The sequence below is a fragment of the Coregonus lavaretus genome (assembly GCF_964263955.1).
Source record: "Coregonus lavaretus genome assembly, chromosome: 14".
Classification (NCBI taxonomy): domain Eukaryota; kingdom Metazoa; phylum Chordata; class Actinopteri; order Salmoniformes; family Salmonidae; genus Coregonus; species Coregonus lavaretus.
Genome location: NC_140001.1, coordinates 39,555,995 through 39,581,886, shown reverse-complemented (window position 1 = coordinate 39,581,886; position 25,892 = coordinate 39,555,995). Strand labels below are relative to the sequence as shown.

At 46.1% G+C, this 25,892-nt stretch overlaps 1 protein-coding gene across 2 annotated transcripts in view; it reads right to left on the bottom strand.

The window, feature by feature from the left end:
* The window catches only part of LOC311141896 (F-box/LRR-repeat protein 17-like), a 334,017-nt gene that overhangs the window by 20,024 nt on the left and 288,101 nt on the right, over positions 1 to 25,892 (bottom strand). For both annotated transcript variants that reach the window (XM_084177395.1, XM_084177394.1), the window contains one exon: positions 10,460 to 10,602. In XM_084177395.1, the coding sequence (XP_084033521.1) occupies positions 10,460 to 10,602 (143 nt within the window). The remainder of the gene's footprint in view (positions 1 to 10,459; positions 10,603 to 25,892) is intronic.

Genomic DNA, 25,892 nt, shown 5'->3' with positions numbered 1-25,892 from the left:
GCCCTTTAAAAGTGAGATGAAGAGATGATGAGGAGGGGGGCTTCAGTTAAGACCGCCGATCAATACCCCTTCACACGGCGGCATGAGATTTAAGATTACACTACTGACCGCACACGGCAAATGACTCCATCACTTGGTAAACCTTGAACTTCAAGCCTAACCAAAGAGGAAAAGAGAGAACCAAGGCAGGGGAGAGACAGAAGGAATGCCAAGTCAATGTAATGATATCTTACTGACTTCGCTCTGATATATTAGACCTAAGAAAATAAACATACCATTTTCAGGACATTAATATACTAGTGTACATTATAGGAATAGGTCATGTAGGAAGTGGTCATTCTAGTAAAGTCCTTTCATTTCTGTTCACAAACATAGACCATGTCATGATTCTTACTTTCTTTAATCTGAATTTGAAACTCTGTATGTAATAACAAGAACTGGCCAATAGGCTTGTTAGACCTCAAAATCCCTTTTCTGAAAAACTTCTGGAAACTTTACACATAATTCATCCTTTTCTCCGAGCCTCGAGTCTAGTCCCTCAGCAATTACTGTAGTGTTTGTGTCTGCAAATTGCTCTGAATATCTGTCTCTAGTCATAACAGAGGTATGCACCAGCCAAGCAGCCGTATTGATTATGATGTCTGTGGTTTTAACAAGGTCCGTGCGGTCCCTCTGAATAGGAGAACACCATGCATCTGTCTGTCCCTCTCTCGCTCTCTCTGTCCCTCTCTCTCTCGGCCATTAATATAACTCATTATGCTTGTGACCAGTGTTACTTGAGAGCAATGTCATTATTTTCCCTATCCTGGTTCACGCCGATTCAGTGAGTTTGCCGTTGTTCTGTTTCAGCACCAGAGATATTTGTTTTCACTCTAACTAAGGAGAGGAGAGGTACAGTAAGCTGTGTAAAAATATTCTAATAAAAACATTCCTATTAGGAACACATGGATGGAATCCCTCAGATGGTACGTCAACAGTCTTTGCGTGTGTGTGTGTGTGCTCCAGTGTGTTGGTTGGCTGTGAAATCACGGGTGCCTGTTTTGATTTGACGGCTAGTCAAAGCAGTTGTAAATGTTATTGCTAAAGGAGACAGACTTTGCAACGTTGCAAAAAAAAAGTCCAATAAACATCACAGGTTATGTGTGTTACTCAACTGAAAAATACACATGGGGCTGGGAAGTAGTGTTGCTAAGGTTGACTCATAACCCGCAGTCCCCACGGTTATATCTGCGGGGCGGGCGGGTTTAGGGTCATGAACTATTGTGTGGATGAAGGGCGGGTGGGTGGGAGGCGGGTTGAATAAAGAGATAACAATGCATACAAAATGTGCAATTGATATCTATAGGCTACATTTAGGTTTTTCTTTCATTTTTATCTGGCTTTAGTGCGTAGCCTAAGCCTAAGCTTTAAGGCCTAACTTTAGTACCAAATACACACGCCAATTGCCAAATGCTTTTGGGAACTTGGGGAGAAAAGTTAACGTAGATCCACTGAGGCAAATAGCACAATGTCAGAGTATAATGAAATAAGAGAAAAGCTGTGAAATGGAGAGTTGAAAATAAAGAGAAGGGAGGGCCAGAAAAGTAATGTTTGGGAAAGATTTGGTGAAGTGGTAAAACAGGATGATAGCAGTGCTGGTTAAGTTTATGTGTGATGATTGTGAGGCGCTATTAAAATTTGACAGTCACAAGACGGGGACTTCAAAATGGCACGTCAAGGGAACTGTACTGTTCAGATGGGTTAAATGGAATAGTAGGCTAACTGAAATCTGGACACTGACTGTAGGTCTATAACCTCTCACAGAGCCTAATATAATATTAACTCCTTCAGAATTAAGCATTTCTTAGAGTAAAATGACAAACCAAATGTACATTTTGATTCGGGAACAGGAGTGGAGAAATATTATTTATTTATTTCAGCATCTTATGAGAATGAATGCGCGGTTAGGGACCATCTGTAAAGGTGATATCTTGATTAGTATCATAAAAGCTGATAGTATTTCAACCACATAAAACATGCATCCAAGCTGAACTGAAATCTTAATGAAATACATTTTAACAGCTTTTAATTTCCAAAAAACTGGTAATTTGGACAAATGCAAGAAATATCTTTCCCGTTTTTTTTTTGTTATTGCATTTTCTCACCGGTCCCTAAACTTCTTTACTGCATAAGAGAAGCAGAGATTAAAGAGGAAATAGAAAATAAACTTAACTGAGGTCAACTAGATTGAAGCATTCATTTTCTATCGATTTATGACATTCTGGTGAGCAAGGGTTTATTTAGTGTTCTAGGGCAACAAGTAATGACAGAAGAGCCTTCAGAAAGTATTCACACCACTTGACATTTTCCACATTTTGCTGTGTTACAGCCTGAATTTAAAATGGATTAAATTGAGATTTTGTGTCACTGGCCTACACACAATACCTCATAATGTCAAAGTGGAATTATGTTTGTAGAAATGTTTGAAAATTAATAAAAAATGAAAAGCTGAAATGTCTTGAGTCAATAAGTATTCAACCACTTTGCTATGGCAAGCCTAAACATTTGCTTAACAAGTCACTCAGTGTGCAATCATAGTGTTTAACATGATTTTTGAATGACTACCTCATCTCTGTACCCCACACATTCAATTATTTGTAAGGTCCCTCAGTCGAGCAGTGAATTTCAAATACAGAATAAACCACAAAGACCAGGGAGGTTTTCCAATGCCTCGCAAAGGGCACCTATTGGTAGACTGGTCCCAAAAAAAAGCAGACATTGAATATCCCTTTGAGCAAGGTCAAGTTATTAATTACACTTTGGATGGTGTATCAATACACCCAGTCACTACAAAGATACAGGCGTCCTTCTTAACTCAGTTGCCGGAGAGAAAGAAAACCGCTCAGGGATTTCACCACGAGGCCAATGGTGTTTTTAAAACAGTTACAGAGTGTAATGGCTGTGATAGGGGAAAACTGAGGATGGATTAACAAGACTGTAGCTACTCCACAATACCAACCTACATGACAGAGTGAAAAGAAGGAAACCTGTAAAGAATAAAAATATTCCAAAACATGCATCCTGTTTGCAATAAGGCACTAAAGTAAAATTGCAAAAATGTGGCAAAGAAATTAACTTTATGTCCTGAATAAAAAGCGTTATGTTTGGGGCAATTCCAACACAACACATCACTGAGTACCACTCTTCGTATTTTTTTCAAGCATGGTGGTGGCTGCATCATGTTATGGGTATGCTTGTCATTGGCAAGGACTAGGGAGTTTTTTAGGATTAAAAATAAACTGAATAGAGCTAAGAACAGGAAAAACCTTGAGGAAAACCTGGTTCAGTCTGCTTTCCAAAAGACACTGGGAGACAAATTCACCTTTCAGCAGGACAATAACATAAAACACAAGGCCAAATATACACGAGTTGCTTACCAAGACAATATAGAATGTTCTCGAGTGGCCTATTTACAGTTTTGACTCAAACTGGCTTGAAAATCTATGGCAAGACTTGAAAATGGCTGTCTAGCTATGATCAACAACCAACTTGACAAAGCTTGAATAATTTTCAAAGAATAATCCAGGTGTGCAAAGCTCTTATAGACTTAACCAGAAAGCCTCACAGCTGTAATCACTGCCAAATATGATTCTAACATGTACTGACTCGGGGAGTGAATAATTATATAAATGAGACATTTAAATATATTTAATTCATTTTGAATTCAGGCTGTAACACAACAAAATGTGGAATAAGTCAAGGGGTATGAATACTTTCTGAAGGCACTGTATCTAATTATATACAAGTTGACTAACAAATCGCCTACCAACATTTTGGAAATGATCAGCAGAAACATAGACCTATCTAAAAAGGCCTGTCAAAAAAAAATCCCGCCATCTCTGACTGTACAGCGCATTTTCTATCGGCCTATTAGCGGGTTAGTGTCAGAAGCAGGCCTCAGATTTACACTTTATCACATAGTCAGGCGGTTGCGGATGGGTTATTAGCAATTGCAGGCGGGTGCGGATGAACAAACAGCTGAGGAAGTTTAGTATTTTCTTTTAAGACTATTTAACTAGCTTAGGCATTGTCCTTCAAGAAAAATCCAGCATGTTCCATTTTAGTAGATGAGTAAGACAGAAATGGTGTTGGGTCAGAGATGCCATTCCAGTGAGGACTGGCCATGTGAAGAGCCTGCTGTTCTGAGGAGCATGTTCTGACATATGGGCTACTTGTGGCTAAAATGGATATGTTTCTTTGAAGATAAAAGGAAGACACTTCTCCAGTCTTTCAACTCCCTACTTCAAAGCCTGGCAGGCAGACAATTTAAAGAGGACAAAATGAAATTATTTGATTATTTTGGGTGAGTCTGGATCAATAGCATTCTTTCTCTCCCAGTTAGGCCATGGTGGTTTGGCCCTAAGGGCAGCGGGGTAATGAGTGGATGCAGGCAGAATGCGCCATTCCCCAGACCCTAGGGGTGTTTAATCTCAATGCCCCATTCTAAACTGTGTTAACAGCAAATTGCACAAATTCCACTCAGGGACAGTAACTCCACACATCTATTTTGTAGTACACATGCATACACACTATACACCAGACATAAAGGGAGACAGACATAAAGGGAGACAGAGACGGACAGACACACACACATATAATACATTTTTACATCATCGAAACAACAATTATAAATCTTGCTCACAATTTGAATCAACTTTGAGTGAAAAACAAGCGAGAATCTTCATTGTGGTTGAAATCAACTTTTCCCCCCAGCTAAACCCAGATCATAACAAATCAGAGCCATCACCAGTTCCCAGACTATAAAACCCATCCAGTGAGGAAGTGCGTTAATATAAAGTTTAACAATCCTTCATACCCCCGGCACCATATGGTCCCTGTTAACAGTCCTGTGAATTCTACACATTCTGGGTTCTAGGACTGGTCCACATTGTGAGGCTACGGTGGGAGACACTACATTAACCCCCCCCCCCCCCTTCAGACACTTCCAAACAAATCCACACGAGACTTGGCAAGGAAAAGCCCTGGCCAAGTCCTGCACTCCCTCCTTCCGTGTGTCAAGGTTATCACACGAGTGTGTATTGTGTAAAAGAAATGGGTCTGTATCCCAAATGGCACCCCATTTCCTATATAGTGCACTACTGCACTACTTTTGACCAGAGCCTTATGGGCCATGGTCAAAAGTAGTGCTCTACATAGGGTATAGGGTGCCATTTGAGACGCAGCCTCTGACACCTCTCTCCACAGAAGCCAGCGGATGGAAAAGCTATCCAGGGAGGGAAGAGAGGAAACCAGTGAAGTTAACACAATCACTTCCTCTCATTCAAACTGTAATCATTCACCATGTCTGCTAGTAGCAGCACAGCTATGGATGACAACATACTGATAGGAGATAATGATAGTAGCTAACTGGGGGCAGAAGCGGAGACTCTCACTTTCTCTAGAAACAAACTGGACTTCATTAGATGAAGATGAAAAACATGGCGAGCGAAGCCAACCAATCAGGGCCGAGCTCCCTATAACCCATGTGGATCAATACAAACTAATCAAGATCTTCTGAGCCAATAAGAACCTTCATAGAAAGAAAGAAAATTAATTCCTCTTGCTCTCTCTCCCACCCTCATCTCTCAAGGGTAGACCAGAAGGCCTCCAAACTACACAATGAAAAGACCTTAATAAACTCATCCAGATAAGGACATGGCTCTCAACAAAATGCTATATTTTATATTTCATCCAGAGCTAATACAGTACAGTATAATACAATATCTGGAGCACACTCCAAAAGCCCAGTGCCCAGCTGTCATACAAACTGAATTGAGTCGCCATGGCAGCGGGACTATATAAGTGGCCCTGGCCCTAACTAAGCAGCCCAGAGCCCGTGTTTTTACTATGCTGATGTCTCTACTGCTATCACCACTGACCTCACACTGCTGTGAAGGACTAGTCTTAGGGATAGATGGATGAAGAGAGGGATGAAGAGAGAGGGATGAAGAGAGGGATGAAGAGAGAGGGATGGAAAGAGAGGGATGATTGAGAGAGGGATGAAGAGAGGGATGAAGAAAGAGGGATGAAGAGAGGGATGAAGAGAGGGATGAAGAGAGAGGGATGAAGAGAGAGGGATGAAGAGAGGGATGAAGAGAGGGGGATGAAGAGAGAGGGATGGAGAGAGAGGGATGAAGAGAGAGGGATGAAGAGAGAGGGATGGAGAGAGGGGGATGAAGAGAGAGGGATGGAGAGAGAGGGATGAAGAGAGAGGGATGAGAGAGAGGGATGAAGAGAGAGGGATGAAGAGAGAGATGAAGAGAGAGGGTTGGAGAGAGAGGGATGAAGAGAGAGGGATGAAGAGAGAGGGGTGGAGAGAGATGGATGTAGAGAGAGGGATGGAGAGAGAGGGATGAAGAGAGAGATGAAGAGAGGGATGGAGAGAGGGATGAAGAGCGAGGGATGGAGAGAGGGGGATGAAGAGAGAGGGATGGAGAGAGAGGGATGAAGAGAGGGATGAGAGAGAGGGATGAAGAGAGAGGGATGAAGAGAGATGAAGAGAGATGAAGAGAGAGGGATGAAGAGAGGGATGAGAGAGAGGGATGAAGAGAGAGGGATGAAGAGAGAGATGAAGAGAGAGGGTTGGAGAGAGAGGGATGAAGAGAGAGGGATGAAGAGAGAGGGATGGAGAGAGAGGGATGAAGAGAGTGGGATGAAGAGAGAGGGATGAAGAGAGAGGGATGAAAAGAGAGATGAAGAGAGGGATGGAGAGAGGGATGAAGAGAGAGGGATGGAGAGAGAGGGATGAAGAGAGAGGGATGAAGAGAGAGATGAAGAGAGAGAGATGAAGAGAGAGGGATGAAGAGAGGGATGAGAGAGAGGGATGAAGAGAGAGGGATGAAGAGAGAGGGATGAAGAGAGGGATGAAGAGAGGGATGAAGAGAGAGGGATGAAGAGAGAGGGATGGAGAGAGAGATGAAGAGAGAGGGATGAAGAGAGGGATGAAGAGAGAGGGATGGAGAGAGAGGGATGAAGAGAGAGGGATGAAGAGAGAGGGATGAAGAGAGAGGGGGATGAAGAGAGAGGGATGAAGAGAGAGAGATGAAGAGAGGGATGAAAAGAGAGGGATGAAGAGAGAGGGATGAAGAGAGAGGGATGAAGAGAGAGGGATGAAGAGAGATCAGCATGGCTTGTGAGGAAAAATAGTTTAGAGGCACTGCTCTTTTCTAAAGGGAAGGATAGAAGGAGGGAGGGATAAAGGAGAGATGGATACATTTTGCGAGAGAGAGAGAGACAGGTGTCAAAAATTTTATAAATTGATTTGCATTTTAATGAGGGAAATAAGTATTTGACCCCCTCTCAATCAGAAAGATTTCTGGCTCCCAGGTGTCTTTTATACAGGTAACGAGCTGAGATTAGGAGCACACTCTTAAAGGCAGTGCTCCTAATCTCAGCTTGTTACCTGTATAAAAGACACCTGTCCACAGAAGCAATCAATCAATCAGATTCCAAACTCTCCACCATGGCCAAGACCAAAGAGCTCTCCAAGGATGTCAGGGACAAGATTGTAGACCTACACAAGGCTGGAATGGGCTACAAGACCATCGCCAAGCAGCTTGGTGAGAAGGTGACAACAGTTGGTGCGATTTGTCGCAAATAGAAGAAACACAAAAGACATGTCAATCTCCCTCTGCCTGGGGAAGAAACACAAAAGACATGTCAATCTCCCTCTGCCTGGGGCTCCATGCAAGATCTCACCTCGTGGAGTTGCAATGATCATGAGAACGGTGAGGAATCAGCCCAGAACTAGACGGGAGGATCTTGTCAATGATCTCAAGGCAGCTGGGACCATAGTCACCAAGAAAACAATTGGTAACACACTACGCCGTGAAGGACTGAAATCCTGCAGCACCCGCAAGGTCCCCCTGCTCAAGAAAGCACATATACAGGCCCGTCTGAAGTTTGCCAATGAACATCTGAATGATTCAGAGGAGAACTGGGTGAAAGTGCTGTGGTCAGATGAGACCAAAATCGAGCTCTTTGGCATCAACTCAACTCGCCGTGTTTGGAGGAAGAATGCTGCCTATGACTCCAAGAACACCATCCCCACTGTCAAACATGGAGGTGGAAACATTATGCTTTGGGGGTGTTTTTCTGCTAAGGGGACAGGACAACTTCACCGCATCAAAGGGACGATGGACGGGGCCATGTACCGTCAAATCTTGGGTGAGAACCTCCTTCCCTCAGCCAGGGCATTGAAAATGGGTCGTGGATGGGTATTCCAGCATGACAATGACCCAAAACACACGGCCAAGGCAACAAAGGAGTGGCTCAAGAAGAAGCACATTAAGGTCCTGGAGTGGCCTAGCCAGTCTCCAGACCTTAATCCCATAGAACATCTGTGGAGGGAGCTGAAGGTTCAAGTTGCCAAATGTCAGCCTTGAAACCTTAATGACTTGGAGAAGATCTGCAAAGAGGAGTGGGACAAAATCCCTCCTGAGATGTGTGCAAACCTGGTGGCCAACTACAAGAAACGTCTGACCTCTGTGATTGCCAACAAGGGTTTTGCCACCAAGTACTAAGTCATGTTTTGCAGAGGGGTCAAATACTTATTTCCCTCATTAAAATGCAAATCAATTTATAAAATTTTTGAGATGCGTTTTTCTGGTTTTATTTGTTGTTATTCTGTCTCTCACTGTTCAAATAAACCTACCATTAAAATTATAGACTGATCATGTCTTTGTCAGTGGGCAAACGTACAAAATCAGCAAGGGATCAAATACTTTTTTCCCTCACTGTACATGGGGAATCTAGATGCTTACTCCAGCATCAACTCCCACCTCTCGCTCTCTCTCTCTTTTCAACATCACCCCATCTCCATCTTATGTGCATTATACATAAAGTTTATATACAGTTGATTTCTATTCTCTCTCTGTGTGACCTAATCATCTGTAGCTTCCCTCTCCACAGACTTGGGCTCACCAAACAAACCGACACTGCGAACAAAAACAGCCCAGAGCTTGACTAGTGTAATCCCTTCGCCTCTCTACCAAATCTATTGGCTTCATTTGCAATGCTAAACATGCTTTCAGGGCACAGAGAATAACAACAGCTCCAAACCCTTCCAGTATGGCCTTGCTATGTGTGACCTTGGGAGACCGAACACATCTCTGCCTCTCCAGGAAAGGATATTCTTCTCGGCTTCTCCTCACCGTTTACAGCCCATTAAATACCTAATACCTTCTAATACCGCAAATTACTGCTCCATTTAGTGAAATTAACTCCAGAGTCCTCTCTCCTAGCGTACACACTAAATAAATAAAGATATTTATCCATCTATCCTACAGGCCAGAAATATCAGTATCAATCACATTTCCCTCTGGAGTAAGATGCCATTATGATAATTGCAATAGAGATGTACTTATTTGGTTGTTTCATGTAGTTATTTGCAGTAGATGTTGCAATTCTGTGTGTGTGCGTGCGTACGTGGCTATAGATATTGATTGTAAGGTCACAGGAGGAGAGGGTCCTGCTAAATCACCATAGCGAATAAGTGATCACCTGTGCTGTAATGTGCTTACTCTTTATTACCCAGAGATAAATATGATCCATATAGACCCTGTCCTGTATAATGATGTTAACATAGACCACTTCATCAGTGAGTGGTCCCTAAGGTCCCTCCATACTTCTCTATACATTTATTACATACATATTCATCTTAATTTAACTACAGCATAGAGTCACTACCAAGTCCTATATCATCTCTTTTTAAGATAAAAATTATGATGCATATCCACCCACCCATGTCTATAATGATTTCAATGTAGACCACTTCATCAGTGGGATCTGTATATCTCTTAGCTCTGATATAGGATTGACTCTTTATTATTAGAACATAAGGATATTACATTGATTTTCTCTCCCCCCTCATACACCAGCACACACTGTGCACAGGGAACAGGGATGGTACGAATGCCCTCACACACTGGGCACAGGGAACAGGATGGTACGAATGCCCTCACACACTGGGCACAGGGAACAGGATGGTACGAATGCACTCACACACTGGGCACAGGGAACAGGATGGTACGAATGCACTCACACACTGGGCACAGGGAACAGGATGGTACGAATGCCCTCACACACTGGGCACAGGGAACAGGATGGTACGAATGCCCTCACACACTGGGCACAGGGAACAGGATGGTACGAATGCCCTCACACACTGGGCACAGGGAACAGGATGGTACGAATGCCCTCACACACTGGGCCTATGGGGCTTATGGACACTTTTTAATTGGTCATCCTCTGACCTGGACACTGGTGGCCTCGTGTCACATGTGTGTGTTTGTGTGTTCACAGTATTTTAGGTAGAGCTGGCACACTGCTCTTTCTTTCCATTACCTTGTTGTGTGCCACTTCTCTCACACACGCACAGGGGCCACATAAATATGGTAGATGTGTCCGTCTATCCTCTTACCTTGTCACACCTCATGAGGCCCAGGTATCGTAGTGACTTGCTGCTCTTGGCAATCTGTGTAGCTCCCTGGTCAGTGATCTCTTTACACCAGCCTGCATCCACTGTCTCTATGGTACTGCTGTACTGCCCAATCGCTATCAGAGCTATGGAGACAGAGAGGAAAGAAACGCCATGTAAGTTATGGAACCAAGAGAGACAGAGAGACAGAGAGAGAGAGAGAGAGAGAGAGAGAGAGAGAGAGAGAGAGAGAGAGAGAGAGAGAGAGAGAGAGATGCAGAGAGAGATACAGAGACACACACACAGAGAGAGAGAGAGAGAGAGAGAGATACAGAGACAGCGAGACACACAGAGAGAGAGAGAGAGAGATAGATACAGAGACAGAGACACACAGAGAGAGAGAGAGAGAGAGAGAGAGAGAGAGAGAGAGAGAGAGAGAGAGAGAGAGAGAGAGAGAGAGAGAGAGAGAGAGAGACAGAGACAGAGACACAGAGAGAGAGGGTGACAGTATGGATGCCATCAAGCTGTGTACTGTACCACAGCTGAGTCCACAGAGGACATGATGACGATTATGGAGAGACTAGTATACACATACATGCATATTCACACACTTCTCTAAAATGACTGAAGCCCAGAGGATGACCTGAGTGACTGTCACACACATTCTTCTATTGTTCAGACAGAGCGCACCCACCCACATTTCCATTTTAGTCATTTAGCAGACGCTCTTATCCAGAGCGACTTACAGGACCAATCGACAGATTTTCCACCTTGTCTGCTTGGGGATTCGAACCAGCAACCTTTCGGTTACTGGCCCAACACTCTTAACCACTAGGCTAACTGCCACCCACAAACACACATACATGAGCACACACCGCTGGCAAGGTGCCCCACTTTACCCTGGCACACTATCCTTCCCCTGGCAGTGCTGTGACACATGCCAGCGCTCTAATGGATTAGTCCAGGAGCAGTATAAACAAATGTGTGTGTGTGTGTGTGTGTGTGTGTGTGTGTGTGTGTGTGTGTGAGACAAGGCTTGACAAGCTAAAGACAAGGTGTCAAAGTAAAGAGGGACATCATGCCAGAGGATACAACCACTGTCTGTCACTGCGTGATCCCCTGGGTCCGTGTGTGTGTGCATGTTACTGTGTTCGTAGTGAAACACCGACTTCTCATTTCGGGTCCATGTCACTTTTTGGTTCTTAGCAGTACAACTTCAATAGTGTCAGTGTGTTTGGAAACAAACACGTATGAACAATCAATCGCCAACCGGTCAAATGCTCGGCAGATGGACGAGCGGAATGCTGCTCTGTGATCGATTAAAAGTGTCTCGACTTTGTTCTCTGCACACTCATGCCATCACTAATGAGCGGAGGATGAGCAGAGAGGTAAAAAGGCATAGTCAGCCTTTGACTGCATGCTCTCTTATGTACTTAGCCTTAATGTTGTTTTCCTTGAAAAACATCTAACTTGAAATCTATTTAACTAGTAGCATGAGAGACCTCAGGCCTTCAAAAGATGAGACCAGCAGCCTAAATATATGTGAGGTTAAATATAGTTTAGGGTTCTAATTGGCCCTGGAAGTGGAGCATGAGGTCAGAGTGTGAGGCTGAGACAGACTCAATTAATTCAGCAGACTTGCACCAAACAGTTCTCCGTCAATGCACTAACAGCATCAATACCACAGACACACACACACACACAGAAAGGCATGCCCTCATATCGACCTCTCCATTTCAGATATATTTAGCACACGTGACCTCAAATACACCATCACCCCAAGGTATCAGTCAAGGTATCAGAGGTATCAGATTTAGGGCAGATTCTAGTTACAGTGTAACTCTCAACGTATTATGAGTGCATTATAATCATCTGTATATTTATAGACTGTTAAAAAGAGCCACACGCATGCTAAATACAGTACAGGTGGTCCAAAGTACCATGTCATTAATTATAGCAACCTTTATTGTACTAGCTTAGGATCCAAAGACACATACAAGCACAGAACAAAGAAACCACGTCTTAAACCAAATGCCCTGAGCTACGTATGCTTTACACACAATATTATATGTTACATTACACCCACTCAGCAGGAGAGGGCTTTGAGGGAAAGAAGGGCAAAAGAGAGGTATATTTAAAAAGTATTAAATTATACGCTCGCCCCTGAGAGAGAGGGCTAGAGCAGAGATCTGTGTATGTGTGCGTGCATGCGTACATGCGTGCGTGTGTGCAAGAGACAGACTGACAGAGGCAGGGGGCAGAGAGCTAAAGAGCTTCCTGTACTCTCCTCTCCGCCTCCCATTCCCCTTGTCTGTTCCCATCAGGTGGACCTAAAACCAGATCAGTTGTCCTCCTTTGATGTTTGAATACATTCGTACTACTATGCTCTCTCTCTCTAGGAAGGAGGAGGAGAGGGGAGGGTAAAATCTGGCCAGAAGGGCTTTTTAACCAGACAAAAGACACACCTCTGTTACAATCCCACTCTCCCCAACCTCCCACCCTTATCACCCCATCCACCTCCCAAACCACTCCCTCCCCCCTAAAACCTCTCAGGACTTTTGATATCAACACGACAGAGAGCTCGTCTAGAGGCAGGAGGGAGCGTAACACACTGCATATCTAAGAAGGAAGCATGAAAACATTGTTTAGCCATTCCCTGATTGCAGTGGGATGCCACTGTTCTATATGCAGTGGCTAACACATCTGCACTATAGGAAGGCCTAAAACAATACTTAAACGGAGGACAAAAGCCCTATCCTTATGACATGAATGGAGAACGTCTTAATTAACATACTACTGTCACTTAGGAGACGTAGCGGATCAGACAGACAGCTCATACTGTTCTCATTATTGGTTTCCCCCCTGCAGATGTTTCCCTCAGCAATAAGTTCTGTACTGGTCTATACTGTGGCAGGTAGCCTAACGGTTAAGAGCTAGGTGAGAAATCTGACGATGTGCCCTTGTGCAAGGCACTTAACCCTAATTGTGCCTGTAAGTCACTCGGGATAAGAGCTAAATGACTAAAATGGAAATGTATTCCTTGTGTCTTTTGCTCCTCCGTCTAGGGACAGTCTGAGACAGCATCTACTACAGCCTCCTATTGGAAACCATTGGCTACGGGCACTTACACAATAGAGGAACACTGTTTCCACCAGAATGCATTGTATGTAGACGACCATACTATACATGATATTCCTCCATTTATCCTGGAACTGTGAAAGCAAACAACGATAAACACACAACATATCTGAGATGCTCTCTTACCCTGCACTAGGTTGCACTGTGAATCCATGATTGTGTATCTGTATCTGTATATATGTGTGTCTGTGTGTGTTTGTCTGTCCAGCGATGATGCTTGGCTACAGATAACCACGAGTGGTTGATGTATGGTTTTTATTATTCATGTTAACTGTAGGAGTTGATTTGGTCCTGGGTGAAAAATGCTCTACTCTTTTTGTGCCCTGAGGCAACAAGATAAGATCAACTGGCCCTGCCACACTGGGTTCAGAGAAGCAAAGCAACACACACACACACTAGCAAGCAAACCAAGACAGATAAACCTAGGCCACAAGGAATAAGAACTAAAACAAATGCGTCTGTGCCAGTATTACTCACACACACATACATACAGTGGGGGAAAAAAGTATTTAGTCAGCCACCAATTGTGCAAGTTCTCCCACTTAAAAAGATGAGAGAGGCCTGTAATTTTCATCATAGGTACACGTCAACTATGACAGACAAATAGAGAAAAAAAAAATCCAGAAAATCACATTGTAGGATTTTTAATGAATTTATTTGCAAATTATGGTGGAAAATAAGTATTTGGTCACCTACAAACAAGCAAGATTTCTGGCTCTCACAGACCTGTAACTTCTTCTTTAAGAGGCTCCTCTGTCCTCCACTCGTTACCTGTATTAATGGCACCTGTTTGAACTTGTTATCAGTATAAAAGACACCTGTCCACAACCTCAAACAGTCACACTCCAAACTCCACTATGGCCAAGACCAAAGAGCTGTCAAAGGACACCAGAAACAAAATTGTAGACCTGCACCAGGCTGGGAAGACTGAATCTGCAATAGGTAAGCAGCTTGGTTTGAATAAATGAACTGTGGGAGCAATTATTAGGAAATGGAAGACATACAAGACCACTGATAATCTCCCTCGATCTGGGGCTCCACGAAAGATCTCACCCCGTGGGGTCAAAATGATCACAAGAACGGTGAGCAAAAATCCCAGAACCACACGGGGGGACCTAGTGAATGACCTGCAGAGAGCTGCGACCAAAGTAACAAAGCCTACCATCAGTAACACACTACGCCGCCAGGGACTCAAATCCTGCAGTGCGAGACGTGTCCCCCTGCTTAAGCCAGTACATGTCCAGGCCCGTCTGAAGTTTGCTAGAGTGCATTTGGATGATCCAGAAGAGGATTGGGAGAATGTCATATGGTCAGATGAAACCAAAATATAACTTTTTGGTGAAAACTCAACTCGTCGTGTTTGGAGGACAAAGAATGCTGAGTTGCATCCAAAGAACACCATACCTACTGTGAAGCATGGGGGTGGAAACATCATGCTTTGGGGCTGTTTTTCTGCAAAGGGACCAGGACGACTGATCCGTGTAAAGGAAAGAATGAATGGGGCCATGTATCGTGAGATTTTTAGTGAAAACCTCCTTCCATCAGCAAGGGCATTGAAGATGAAACGTGGCTGGGTCTTTCAGCATGACAATGATCCCAAACACACCGCCCGGGCAACGAAGGAGTGGCTTCTTAAGAAGCATTTCAAGGTCCTGGAGTGGCCTAGCCAGTCTCCAGATCTCAACCCCATAGAAAATCTTTGGAGGGAGTTGAAAGTCTGTGTTGCCCAGCGACAGCCCCAAAACATCACTGCTCTAGAGGAGATCTGCATGGAGGAATGGGCCAAAATACCAGCAACAGTGTCAGGGCGTGTGTAGGTGTAGTGTAGGAAATCAGATGCAGGACGCAGACGGTAGGTTCCAAATGCTGTATTCCGGCCCAAACACAGGCAACAGGGCAACAAAGCCCAACAGCTAAACTACGCACAAGGCGTATAGGCAAAATGCGCACAAACAGGTGCGACAAAATGAAGTAGTGCACGAAACAAGTGCAATCGAGCTCCAGCGCAGTGGAGAGAATATGCTCAACCGAGCAAACACAACACTGACGAAAAACAATCATACACAACACATGACAAACACAACGAGAAACTTATAGGACACTAATCACGTAAAACAGAAACAGGCGTGACACAAACAGACAAAAGCAACCGAACATGAAACATCTATCGGTGGCAGCTAGAATTCCGGAGACGACGAGCGCCGAAGCCTGCCCGAACAAGGAGGAGAGGCAGCCTCGGCCGAAACCGTGACAGTACCCCCCCCCCTGACGCGCGGCTCCAGACGCGCGCCGACTCCGGCCTCGGGGACGGCCAGGGGGACGCGGCGCAGGGCGCGTCGGATGCCTCCGATGGAACTCCGTCAGAAGCGATGGGTCCAACACGTCTCTCCTCGGCACCCAGCACCGCTCCTCCGGACCGTACCCCTCCCACTCCACTAGATACTGGAGACCCCCCATCCGACGTCTCGAATCCAAGATGGATCTCACGGAGTACGCCGGTGCCCCCTCGATGTCCAACGGGGGCGGAGGAGTCTCCAAGATCTCATCGTCTTGGAGTGGGCCCGCTACCACCGGCCTGAGAAGGGACACATGGAACGAGGGGTTAATACACTTATACTCCACAGGTAGCTGTAATCTATAACAAACATCGTTCAACCTCCTCAGGACTTTAAATGGCCCTACAGACCGCCGACCCAGTTTCCGACAGGGCAGGCGGAGGGGCAGGTTTCTGGTAGAGAGCCAGACTCGATCACCAGGTGCGTACACCGGTGCCTCACTGCGGTGGAGATCAGCGCTCGCCTTCTGACGTCGGAGGGCCCGCTGCAGGTGGACGTGTGCAGCGTTCCAAGTCTCCTCCGAGCGCCGCGCCCACTCATCCACCGCAGGAGCTTCGATCTGGCTCTGCTGCCAGGGTGCCAGAACCGGCTGGTAACCTAACACACATTGAAATGGGGTTAGGTTCGTGGAGGAATGGCGTAGGGAATTCTGGGCCATCTCGGCCCAGGGAACGTACCTTGACCACTCCTCCGGCCGGTCCTGGCAGTATGTTCTGAGAAACCTACCCACATCCTGGTTTACGCGTTCCACCTGCCCATTGCTCTCCGGGTGGTAGCCCGAGGTGAGACTCACCGAGACCCCCAACCGCTCCATAAACGCTCTCCAGACCCTGGAGGTGAATTGGGGACCCCGATCAGCCACAATGTCCTCGGGCACCCCGTAGTGCCGGAACACATGGGTAAACAGTGCCTCGGCGGTTTGCAGGGCCGTAGGAAGACCCGGCATGGGGAGCAAACGACAGGCCTTAGAGAACCGGTCCACAACGACCAGGATGGTGGTATTCCCTTGGGAGAGGGGAAGATCTGTTATAAAGTCCACTGAGAGGTGGGACCATGGCCGTTGTGGAACGGGCAGGGGTAGCAACTTACCCCTAGGTAAATGTCTAGGCGCCTTACACTGGGCGCACACCGAGCAAGAGGAAACATAAACCCTCACATCCCTAGTCAACGTGGGCCACCAGTACTTGGCACTAAGACAGTGCACTGTCCGGCCGATACCCGGATGTCCAGAGGAGGGTGACGTGTGAGCCCAATAAATCAATCGATCCCGAACCTCGAGCGGAACGTACTTCCGACCCTCCGGGCACTGTGATGGACTAGGGTCGGTGCGTAACGCCCGCTCGAGTTCAGCATCGATCTCCCACACTACCGGCGCCACCAGACACGACGCAGGCAGTATGGGAGTGGGCTCCACGGACCTCTCCTCCGCGTCATACCGCCGAGACAGCGCATCTGCCTTGCCATTCTGTGACCCAGGGATGTACGTGATCTTAAACGTAAACCTGGTCAAGAACATACTCCATCTTGCCTGGCGAGGGTTCAGCCTCCTCGCCGCTCGGATGTACTCCAGGTTACGGTGGTCCGTCAAAATGAGGAAAGGGTGTTGAGCCCCCTCAAGCCAGTGCCTCCACACCTTTAGAGCCTGTACCACGGCTAACAGCTCCCTGTCCCCTACGTCATAGTTCCGCTCCGCCGGACTGAGCTTCTTAGAGTAAAAAGCACAGGGGCGGAGTTTAGGTGGCGCGCCAGATCGTTGTGAAAGCACGGCTCCTAACCCGGCCTCCGACGCGTCCACCTCTACTTGGAACGGCAAAGAGGGATCCGGGTGCGCCAGCACTGGGGCCGAGGTAAACAGGTCCTTCAGCCTCCCAAACGCCCTGTCCGCCTCGGCCGACCACTGCAGACGCACCGGACCCCCCTTCAACAGAGACGTGATGGGAGCTGCCACCTGTCCAAACCCCCGGATAAACCTCCTGTAGTAATTTGCAAACCCCAAGAACTGCTGCACCTCCTTCACAGTGGTTGGTGTTTGCCAATTACGCACGGCCGACACTCGATCTACCTCCATCCTCACCCCTGACGCAGACAACTGATAACCCAAAAAGGAGACCGACTCCTGGAAAAACAGACACTTCTCTGCCTTCACATACAGGTCGTGCTCCACCAGCCTCCGCAACACCTTGCGCACCAGGGCTACATGCTCAACACGGGTAGGTGAGTACACGAGAATGTCATCAATGTACACCACCACCCCCTGCCCCTGCATGTCCCTGAAGATCTCATCCACAAATGATTGGAAAACTGATGGAGCGTTCATCAACCCGTATGGCATGACCAGATACTCGTAATGGCCCGAGGTGGTACTAAAGGCTGTTTTCCATTCATCGTTCTCCCTGATGCGCACCAAGTTGTACGCGCTCCTGAGATCTAGTTTCGTGAAGAAACGCGCCCCATGCAACGACTCAGTCATGGTCGCAATCAGCGGGAGTGGATAACTATACTTCACCGTAATCTGATTGAGACCACGGTAATCGATGCATGGGCGCAAACCACCATCCTTTTTCTTCACGAAAAAGAAACTCGAGGACGCGGGGGAAGTGGACGGCCGTATGTATCCTTGTCTCAGTGATTCGTCTATGTAAATCTCCATAGCTTTCTTCTCCTCCTGAGACAGAGGATACACATGGCTCCGTGGGAGCGCAGCTCCTGCCTGGAGGTTTATCGCACAATCCCCCTGCCTATGGGGTGGCAACTGCGTCGCCCTCGCCTTACTAAACGCAATAGCCAAATCCCCATACTCAGGTGGAATGTGCAATGCGGGCACCTGGTTTGGACTCTCCACCGAGGTAGCCCCTACGGAAACGCCCAAACATCTACCCACACACTGAGCAGACCACTCCATCAGAGCCCTCTCCTGCCACGAAATCACTGGGTTATGGGTACTCAACCAGGGCATTCCCAGCACCACCGGATACGCAGGAGAGTCAATCAGGAACAGCTGAATCATCTCCTGATGACCCCCCTGCGCACACATCCTAAGTGGCGCCGTGACCTCCCTGATCAAGCCCGTACCCAACGGACGACTATCTAGGGCGTGAACGGGAAAAGGAACATCAACAGGAATGAGGGGAATCCCTAACGCTAAACAAAACTTTTTATCAATAAAATTCCCAGCTGCGCCTGAATCTACCAGCGCCTTATGCTGGGCATGAGGTGCTACCTGTGGAAAACGTACAGGCATACAAAAATGGGCAACAGAGAGCTCTGGGTGAGTGGGGCGCCTACTCACCTGGAGGGAATCCCCAGTGCGGGGCCTGTCGTCATCTCCCCTAGGAGGCCATCCCCAGCACCTAGCCGCGGTGTGTCCTCCCCGGCCACAGTTGGTGCAGTGGATGGACCCCCTAGCCTGCCGACTCCTCCTCTCTCTAGCGCCAGCGCCCCCGAGCTCCATGGGACAAGGCTCGGAGGCGCGGGAGGGTGGAATGGACGGACCCTCCGCAAGACGTCCGCGGGTAGCCAGCAGGGTATCCAGCCTGATGGACATATCCACCAGCTGGTTGAAGGTGAGACTGGTGTCCCTGCAAGCCAGCTCCCGACGGACGTCCTCTCGTAGGCTGCATCGGTATAGATCGATGAGGGCCCGATCATTCCACCCTGCATCTGCCGCCAGAGTACGGAATTCGAGTGCGAATTCCTGGGCACTTCTCCTCCCCTGTCGGAGGAAGACCAGACGCTCCCCCGCCGCTTTCCCCTCCGGGGGATGGTCGAACACCGCTCTGAAGCGGCGGGAGAACTCAGGGTACGTAATGGTCGTGGCGTCTATCTTCCTCCACTCCGCGTTGGCCCACTCCAACGCTTTTCCGGCCAGGCAGGAGATCAGAGCGGACACGCTCTCGTGCCCTGAAGGTGCCGGGTGCACGGTGGCCAGGTATAGCTCGACCTGGAGCAGGAATCCCTGACACCCAGCCGCTGTCCCGTCGTAAGCCCTCGGGAGAGATAGTCGGACTCCTCGAGGTTCCGGTGCTGGAACGGGCGGGCTGGCCGATGGTGCTGGCAGGGCGGGCGGTGGTGGAGGCGAACCCCAGCCTCGGAGTGTGGTAATCACCTCCTGCAGGGCGTTCCCCATCTGCAGGAGTTGCTCCTGCTGATCCCGAACCTGGGCTTCCAGTCTGGTCTGGGCTGCTTCGGCTCCTGCTGATTCCATGAGTGGTGTATGATTCTGTCAGGGCGTGTGTAGGTGTAGTGTAGGAAATCAGATGCAGGACGCAGACGGTAGGTTCCAAATGCTGTATTCCGGCCCAAACACAGGCAACAGGGCAACAAAGCCCAACAGCTAAACTACGCACAAGGCGTATAGGCAAAATGCGCACAAACAGGTGCGACAAAATGAAGTAGTGCACGAAACAAGTGCAATCGAGCTCCAGCGCAGTGGAGAGAATATGCTCAACCGAGCAAACACAACACTGACGAAAAACAATCATACACAACACATGACAAACACAACGAGAAACTTATAGGACACTAATCACGTAAAACAGAAACAGGCGTGACACAAACAGACAAAAGCAACCGAACATGAAACATCTATCGGTGGCAGCTAGAATTCCGGAGACGACGAGCGCCGAAGCCTGCCCGAACAAGGAGGAGAGGCAGCCTCGGCCGAAACCGTGACAAACAGTGTGTGAAAACCTTGTGAAGACTTACAGAAAACGTTTGACCTGTGTCATTGCCAACAAAGGGTATATAACAAAGTATTGAGAAACTTTTGTTATTGACCAAATACTTATTTTCCACCATAATTTGCAAATAAATTCATTAAAAATCCTACAATGTGATTTTCAGGATTCTTTTTTCTCATTTTGTCTGTCATAGTTGACGTGTACCTATGATGAAAATTACAGGCCTCTCTCATCTTTTTAAGTGGGAGAACTTGCACAATTGGTGGCTGACTAAATACTTTTTTCCCCCACTGTACATAATGTAACACATACACACACACAGACAAGTGCACAGACACACAGACCAACAATTTCATTAGCCATTTTTTGTATTAATTCAACTCAAGTAGAAACCCATGAGGTCATCATTCTCAGGCTGTGCGGGATGGAGGATTCTGCCAAAAAACAAAGCTGGATATATATTATTTTGTATCCTTCAACTCATTATGATGATATACAGCCTGTCTTCATGAAATCTATACACATAATTATCATTAATGTAAAGGGGAGAGGAACATGGATCCACGCATATAAATACACAAAGTCACACACATGCACTAATGCACGCAAGCAACACACACACAATTCAAACACATATACAAAACAACACACAAACGCAAATAGACTGGTCTGAGAATTCCAATTAAATTCGTATAAAAAATGGCAAATGGTACATGAATACTGGGAAAATGTCTATTCAGGAAGCTGCCAACTCTATTTTAGGGAAACCTTGCGTGCTCAGTTAGTGCTAGAGAGGATCACAGCATAGACAATGCGCCTCAAACTAAGAGGGCCAGTGACACACCCAGGCCAGTTTTAATCTTTGATATTCCAAAAAGAAGAATACCAAGGATAATGACTTTACCCAGATAAACACCTCACTCCAGAGAAGCCTTTCAGTAGCGCAGGCACATCGACATTTAAAGAGGGCCAGTTTTATTTGGTCAATGCAAGTACCCATGTTTCAATGGGTGACCATGCTTGTTGGCAACATATTCCATTAGGCTGTAATACCGTGGCATTCCTCTTGCCATATTCAGAGACAAGAGAACCAGGTCACCTGACACGTGCACACACACAGGCTGAATCCCAAATCTCCCCCTAGCCCCTCCATTTGCACGTTCACACTCGCCTCCGCCATTTGCACAGGTGTCCCAAAGCTTAGGGAGTGAAAATTATCAAGGTTGAAGGTGCTAATTAGACCCTCAGATAGCAAGGCTGAGCCAGCAAGGCTGCAGGACTCAGAACGAAGTGATATCCCGACACGCACTGCGATATGTTTGGAGTTTGCAAAATAATAAAGAGGCGTGCCATGTGCATTTGTTTAGGTCTGATTTGGAGACTTGACACATTTAACTGATGAAATACATCCCAAATTAAATGTTTAACTGTTACTGAGATATAAATCTTGTAAAACGACAGAGGGATTTGTTCATTTGAATTTCATGCATGTTTTATTACTTAAAAGTGGAACATGAATTGCATCATTTAAGTCAGGAATATGTCCCAAAGTTAATGAGTTTGTTGATCCCCTCGCCACTGTCAGGAAGTCACCCACTGAGTTTCGTCAGCAACACGTGACAACAGAGAGCCCTCCGAGCTAGTTAGTAGGGGCAGTTTGGGATTCACCGACACTCTCTCCTATCGCACACCCTCTCTCCTCACACACTACACACCTTCTCTCCTCACACATACACACACACACACACTTTACAAAGTACAGATCATAGGAGCAGGAAATTGTCTTTCCTGACTGATAATGAGTTCCTGTCTGAGAAAAAGAATAAGTATTATGCAAGAAAAGGTCATGTAAAAAAAACAACTAAAAACTAAAAATAAGATGATGTGTTGTTGTCACATACAGCGGATAGGTGCAGTGAAATGTGTTGTGTTACAGGGTCAGCCATAATAGTAAGGCACCCTGGAGAAAGTTAGGGTTAAGTGCCTTGCTCAAGGGCATAGACAGATCTTTCACCTTGTTGACCCGGGTGTTCGAACCAGCGACCTTTCAATTATTGACTCAGTGCTCTAACCGCTAGGCTACCTGCCGCCCAGAGTGGGATCCCAAAGAGACGGATAAGGGTGGAGAGGAAAGAGGGGAGAATCCCATTATTCTAGCAGGTGGTGTGACAGTGTGTGTGTACACCCATGAGTGTGTGTGCACATTCACGCGTCCTTCGGTGTGCACTGTGCAGTGTGTGTAAAGGCGAGGAACTAGGTGAGAAGTAGAAAGGAGAGATCAATAGAGACTTACCATACACACTGGATTTCAACCATTTTAAAACACATGACAGAAAATGTATCTCTCTAAGCTACAACTGACTATTGTCTCTTCCATCAGACAGAATAACACAGCACACTGGCCTTCTGCTCTCTCTCTCTCTCATGGCATCAGCTAATGGGGATCCTAATAAAATTCTAAATTCAAATTCTCCTCCACTTTCTATTGCTCTGTAAACCATGGCATCAGCTAATGGGGATCCTAATAAAATTCCAAATTCAAATTCTGCTAATGGAGATCCTAATAAAATTCAAAATTCAAATGCCGACCCCCCCCCCCCCCCCCCCCCCCCCCTCCTCTCTCCATCTCGGTCTTTCTATCACACACCGCACAACTTCCTTCTGTTATTATCGTGCTCTTTTTCTAAACAACCTTTTACCTTCTAGATTTAGGCTGCTACCATTTTTATGAGCAGTAGGTCAAGTAGTGGTCAACTTCGTAACCATTCTGTGAGACTCTTTGGAACTAGGGAGTGCACTTAAAAGTATACACTTAATCAGTTTATTCCCCTTTCTATCTGACCTAGCAGTCAGGGGTTAACCATTATTTACTGGCATTTCAGATGGAATATTCAAACACGCACACACACAACAGTCCCTTATTTCATTATTTACAGGCATATTAGATATGGAATCCACTTATTTAATTATCCTAAATAATGTTAGGTAATTACCTGAGAGCTCTGAACCCATTCCCCTGCCTGCTGTAACCCTACACACCATCCTAACCACTGACTTTGATTAAGATAGAATGCCTACTAAGGACGTTACGTGATAACTTGAAGATTTACTGGGATGCTGTGTGTGTGTGTGTGTGTGTATATATATATATATACACAGTGAGGGAAAAAAGTATTTGATCCCCTGCTGATTTTGTACTTTTGCCCACTGACAAATAAATTATCAGTCTATAATTTAAATGGTAGGTTTATTTGAACAGTGAGAGACAGAATAACAACAAGAAAATACAGAAAAACGCATGTCAAAAATGTTACAAATTGATTTGCTTTTTAATGAGGGAAATAAGTATTTGACCCCCTCTCAATCAGAAAGATTTTTGGCTCCCAGGTGTCTTTTATAGAGGTAACGAGCTGAGATTAGGAGTACACTCCTAAAGGGAGTGCTCTTAATCTCAGCTTGTTACCTGTATACAGTGGGGGGAAAAAAGTATTTAGTCAGCCACCAATTGTGCAAGTTCTCCCACTTAAAAAGATGAGAGAGGCCTGTAATTTTCATCATATGTACACGTCAACTATGACAGACAAATTGAGAAAAAAAACCTTGTGAAGACTTACAGAAAACGTTTGACCTGTGTCATTGCCAACAAAGGGTATATAAGAAAGTATTGAGAAACTTTTGTTATTGACCAAATACTTATTTTCCACCATAATTTGCTAATAAATTCATAAAAAATCCTACAATGTGATCTTCTGGATTTTATTTCCTCATTTTGTCTGTCATAGTTGACGTGTACCTATGATGAAAATTACAGGCCTCTCTCATCTTTTTAAGTGGGAGAACTTGCACAATTGGTGGCTGACTAAATACTTTTTTTCCCCACTGTAAAAGACACCTGTCCACAGAAGCAAACAATCAATCAGATTCCAAACTCTCCACCATGGCCAAGACCAAAGAGCTCTCCAAGGATGTCAGGGACAAGATTGTAGACCTACACAAGGCTGGAATGAGCTACAAGACCATCGCCAAGCAGTTTGGTGAGAAGGTGACAACAGTTGGTGCGATTATTCGCAAATGGAAGAAACACAAAACCTGTCAATCTCCCTCGGCCTGGGGCTCCATGCAAGATCTCACCTCGTGGAGTTGCAATGATCATGAGAACGGTGAGGAATCAGCCCAGAACTACACGGGAGGATCTTGTCAATGACCTCAAGGCAGCTGGGACCATAGTCACCAAGAAAACAATTGGTAACACATTATGCCGTGAAGGACTGAAATTCTGCACCGCCCGCAAGGTCCCCCTGCACAAGAAAGCACATATACAGGCCCGTCTGAAGTTTGCCAATGAACATCTGAATGATTCAGAGGAGAACTGGGTGAAAGTGTTGTGGTCAGATGAGACCAAAATGGAGCTCTTTGGCATCAACTCAACTCGCCGTGTTTGGAGGAGGAATGCTGCCTATGACCCCAAGAACACCATCCCCATCGTCAAAAATGGAGGTGTAAACATTATGCTTTGGGGGTGTTTTTCTGCTAAGGGGACAGGACAACTTCACCGCATCAAAGGGACAATGGACGGGGCCATGTACCGTCAAATCTTGGGTGAGAACCTCCTTCCCTCAGCCAGGGCATTGAAAATGGGTCGTGGATGGGTATTTCAGCATGACAATGACCCAAAACACACGGCCAAGGCAACAAAGGAGTGGCTCATGAAGAAGCACATTAAGGTCCTGGAGTGGCCTAGCCAGATTTTTGACCTAGTCGGCTCGGGGATTAGAACCAGCGACCTTTCGGTTACTGGCACTACGCTCTTAACCACGCTCTTAACCACTAAGCTACCTGCCGCCATCCCATCTGGTTTGCGGTAAGTGGGACTATCATTTGTTTTTCAACAGGACAATGACCCAAAACACACAGGCTGTCTAAGGGCTATTTGACCAAGAAGGAGAGTGATGAGTGCTGCATCAGATGACATGGCCTCCACAATCAACCGACCTCAACCCAATTGAGATGGTTTTGGATGAGTTGGACTGCAGAGTGAAGGAAATGCAGCCAACAAGTGCTCAGCATATGTGGAAACTCCTTCAAGACTATTGGAAAAGCATTCCAGGTGAAGCTGGTTGAGAGAATGCCAAGAGTGTGCAAAGCTGTCATCAAGGCAAAGGGTGGCTACTTTGCCTAGATTTTAAAATCTAAAATCTATTTTGATTTGTTTAACACTTTTTTGGTTACTACATGATTCCATATGTGTTATTTCATACTTTTAATGTCTTCACTATTATTCCA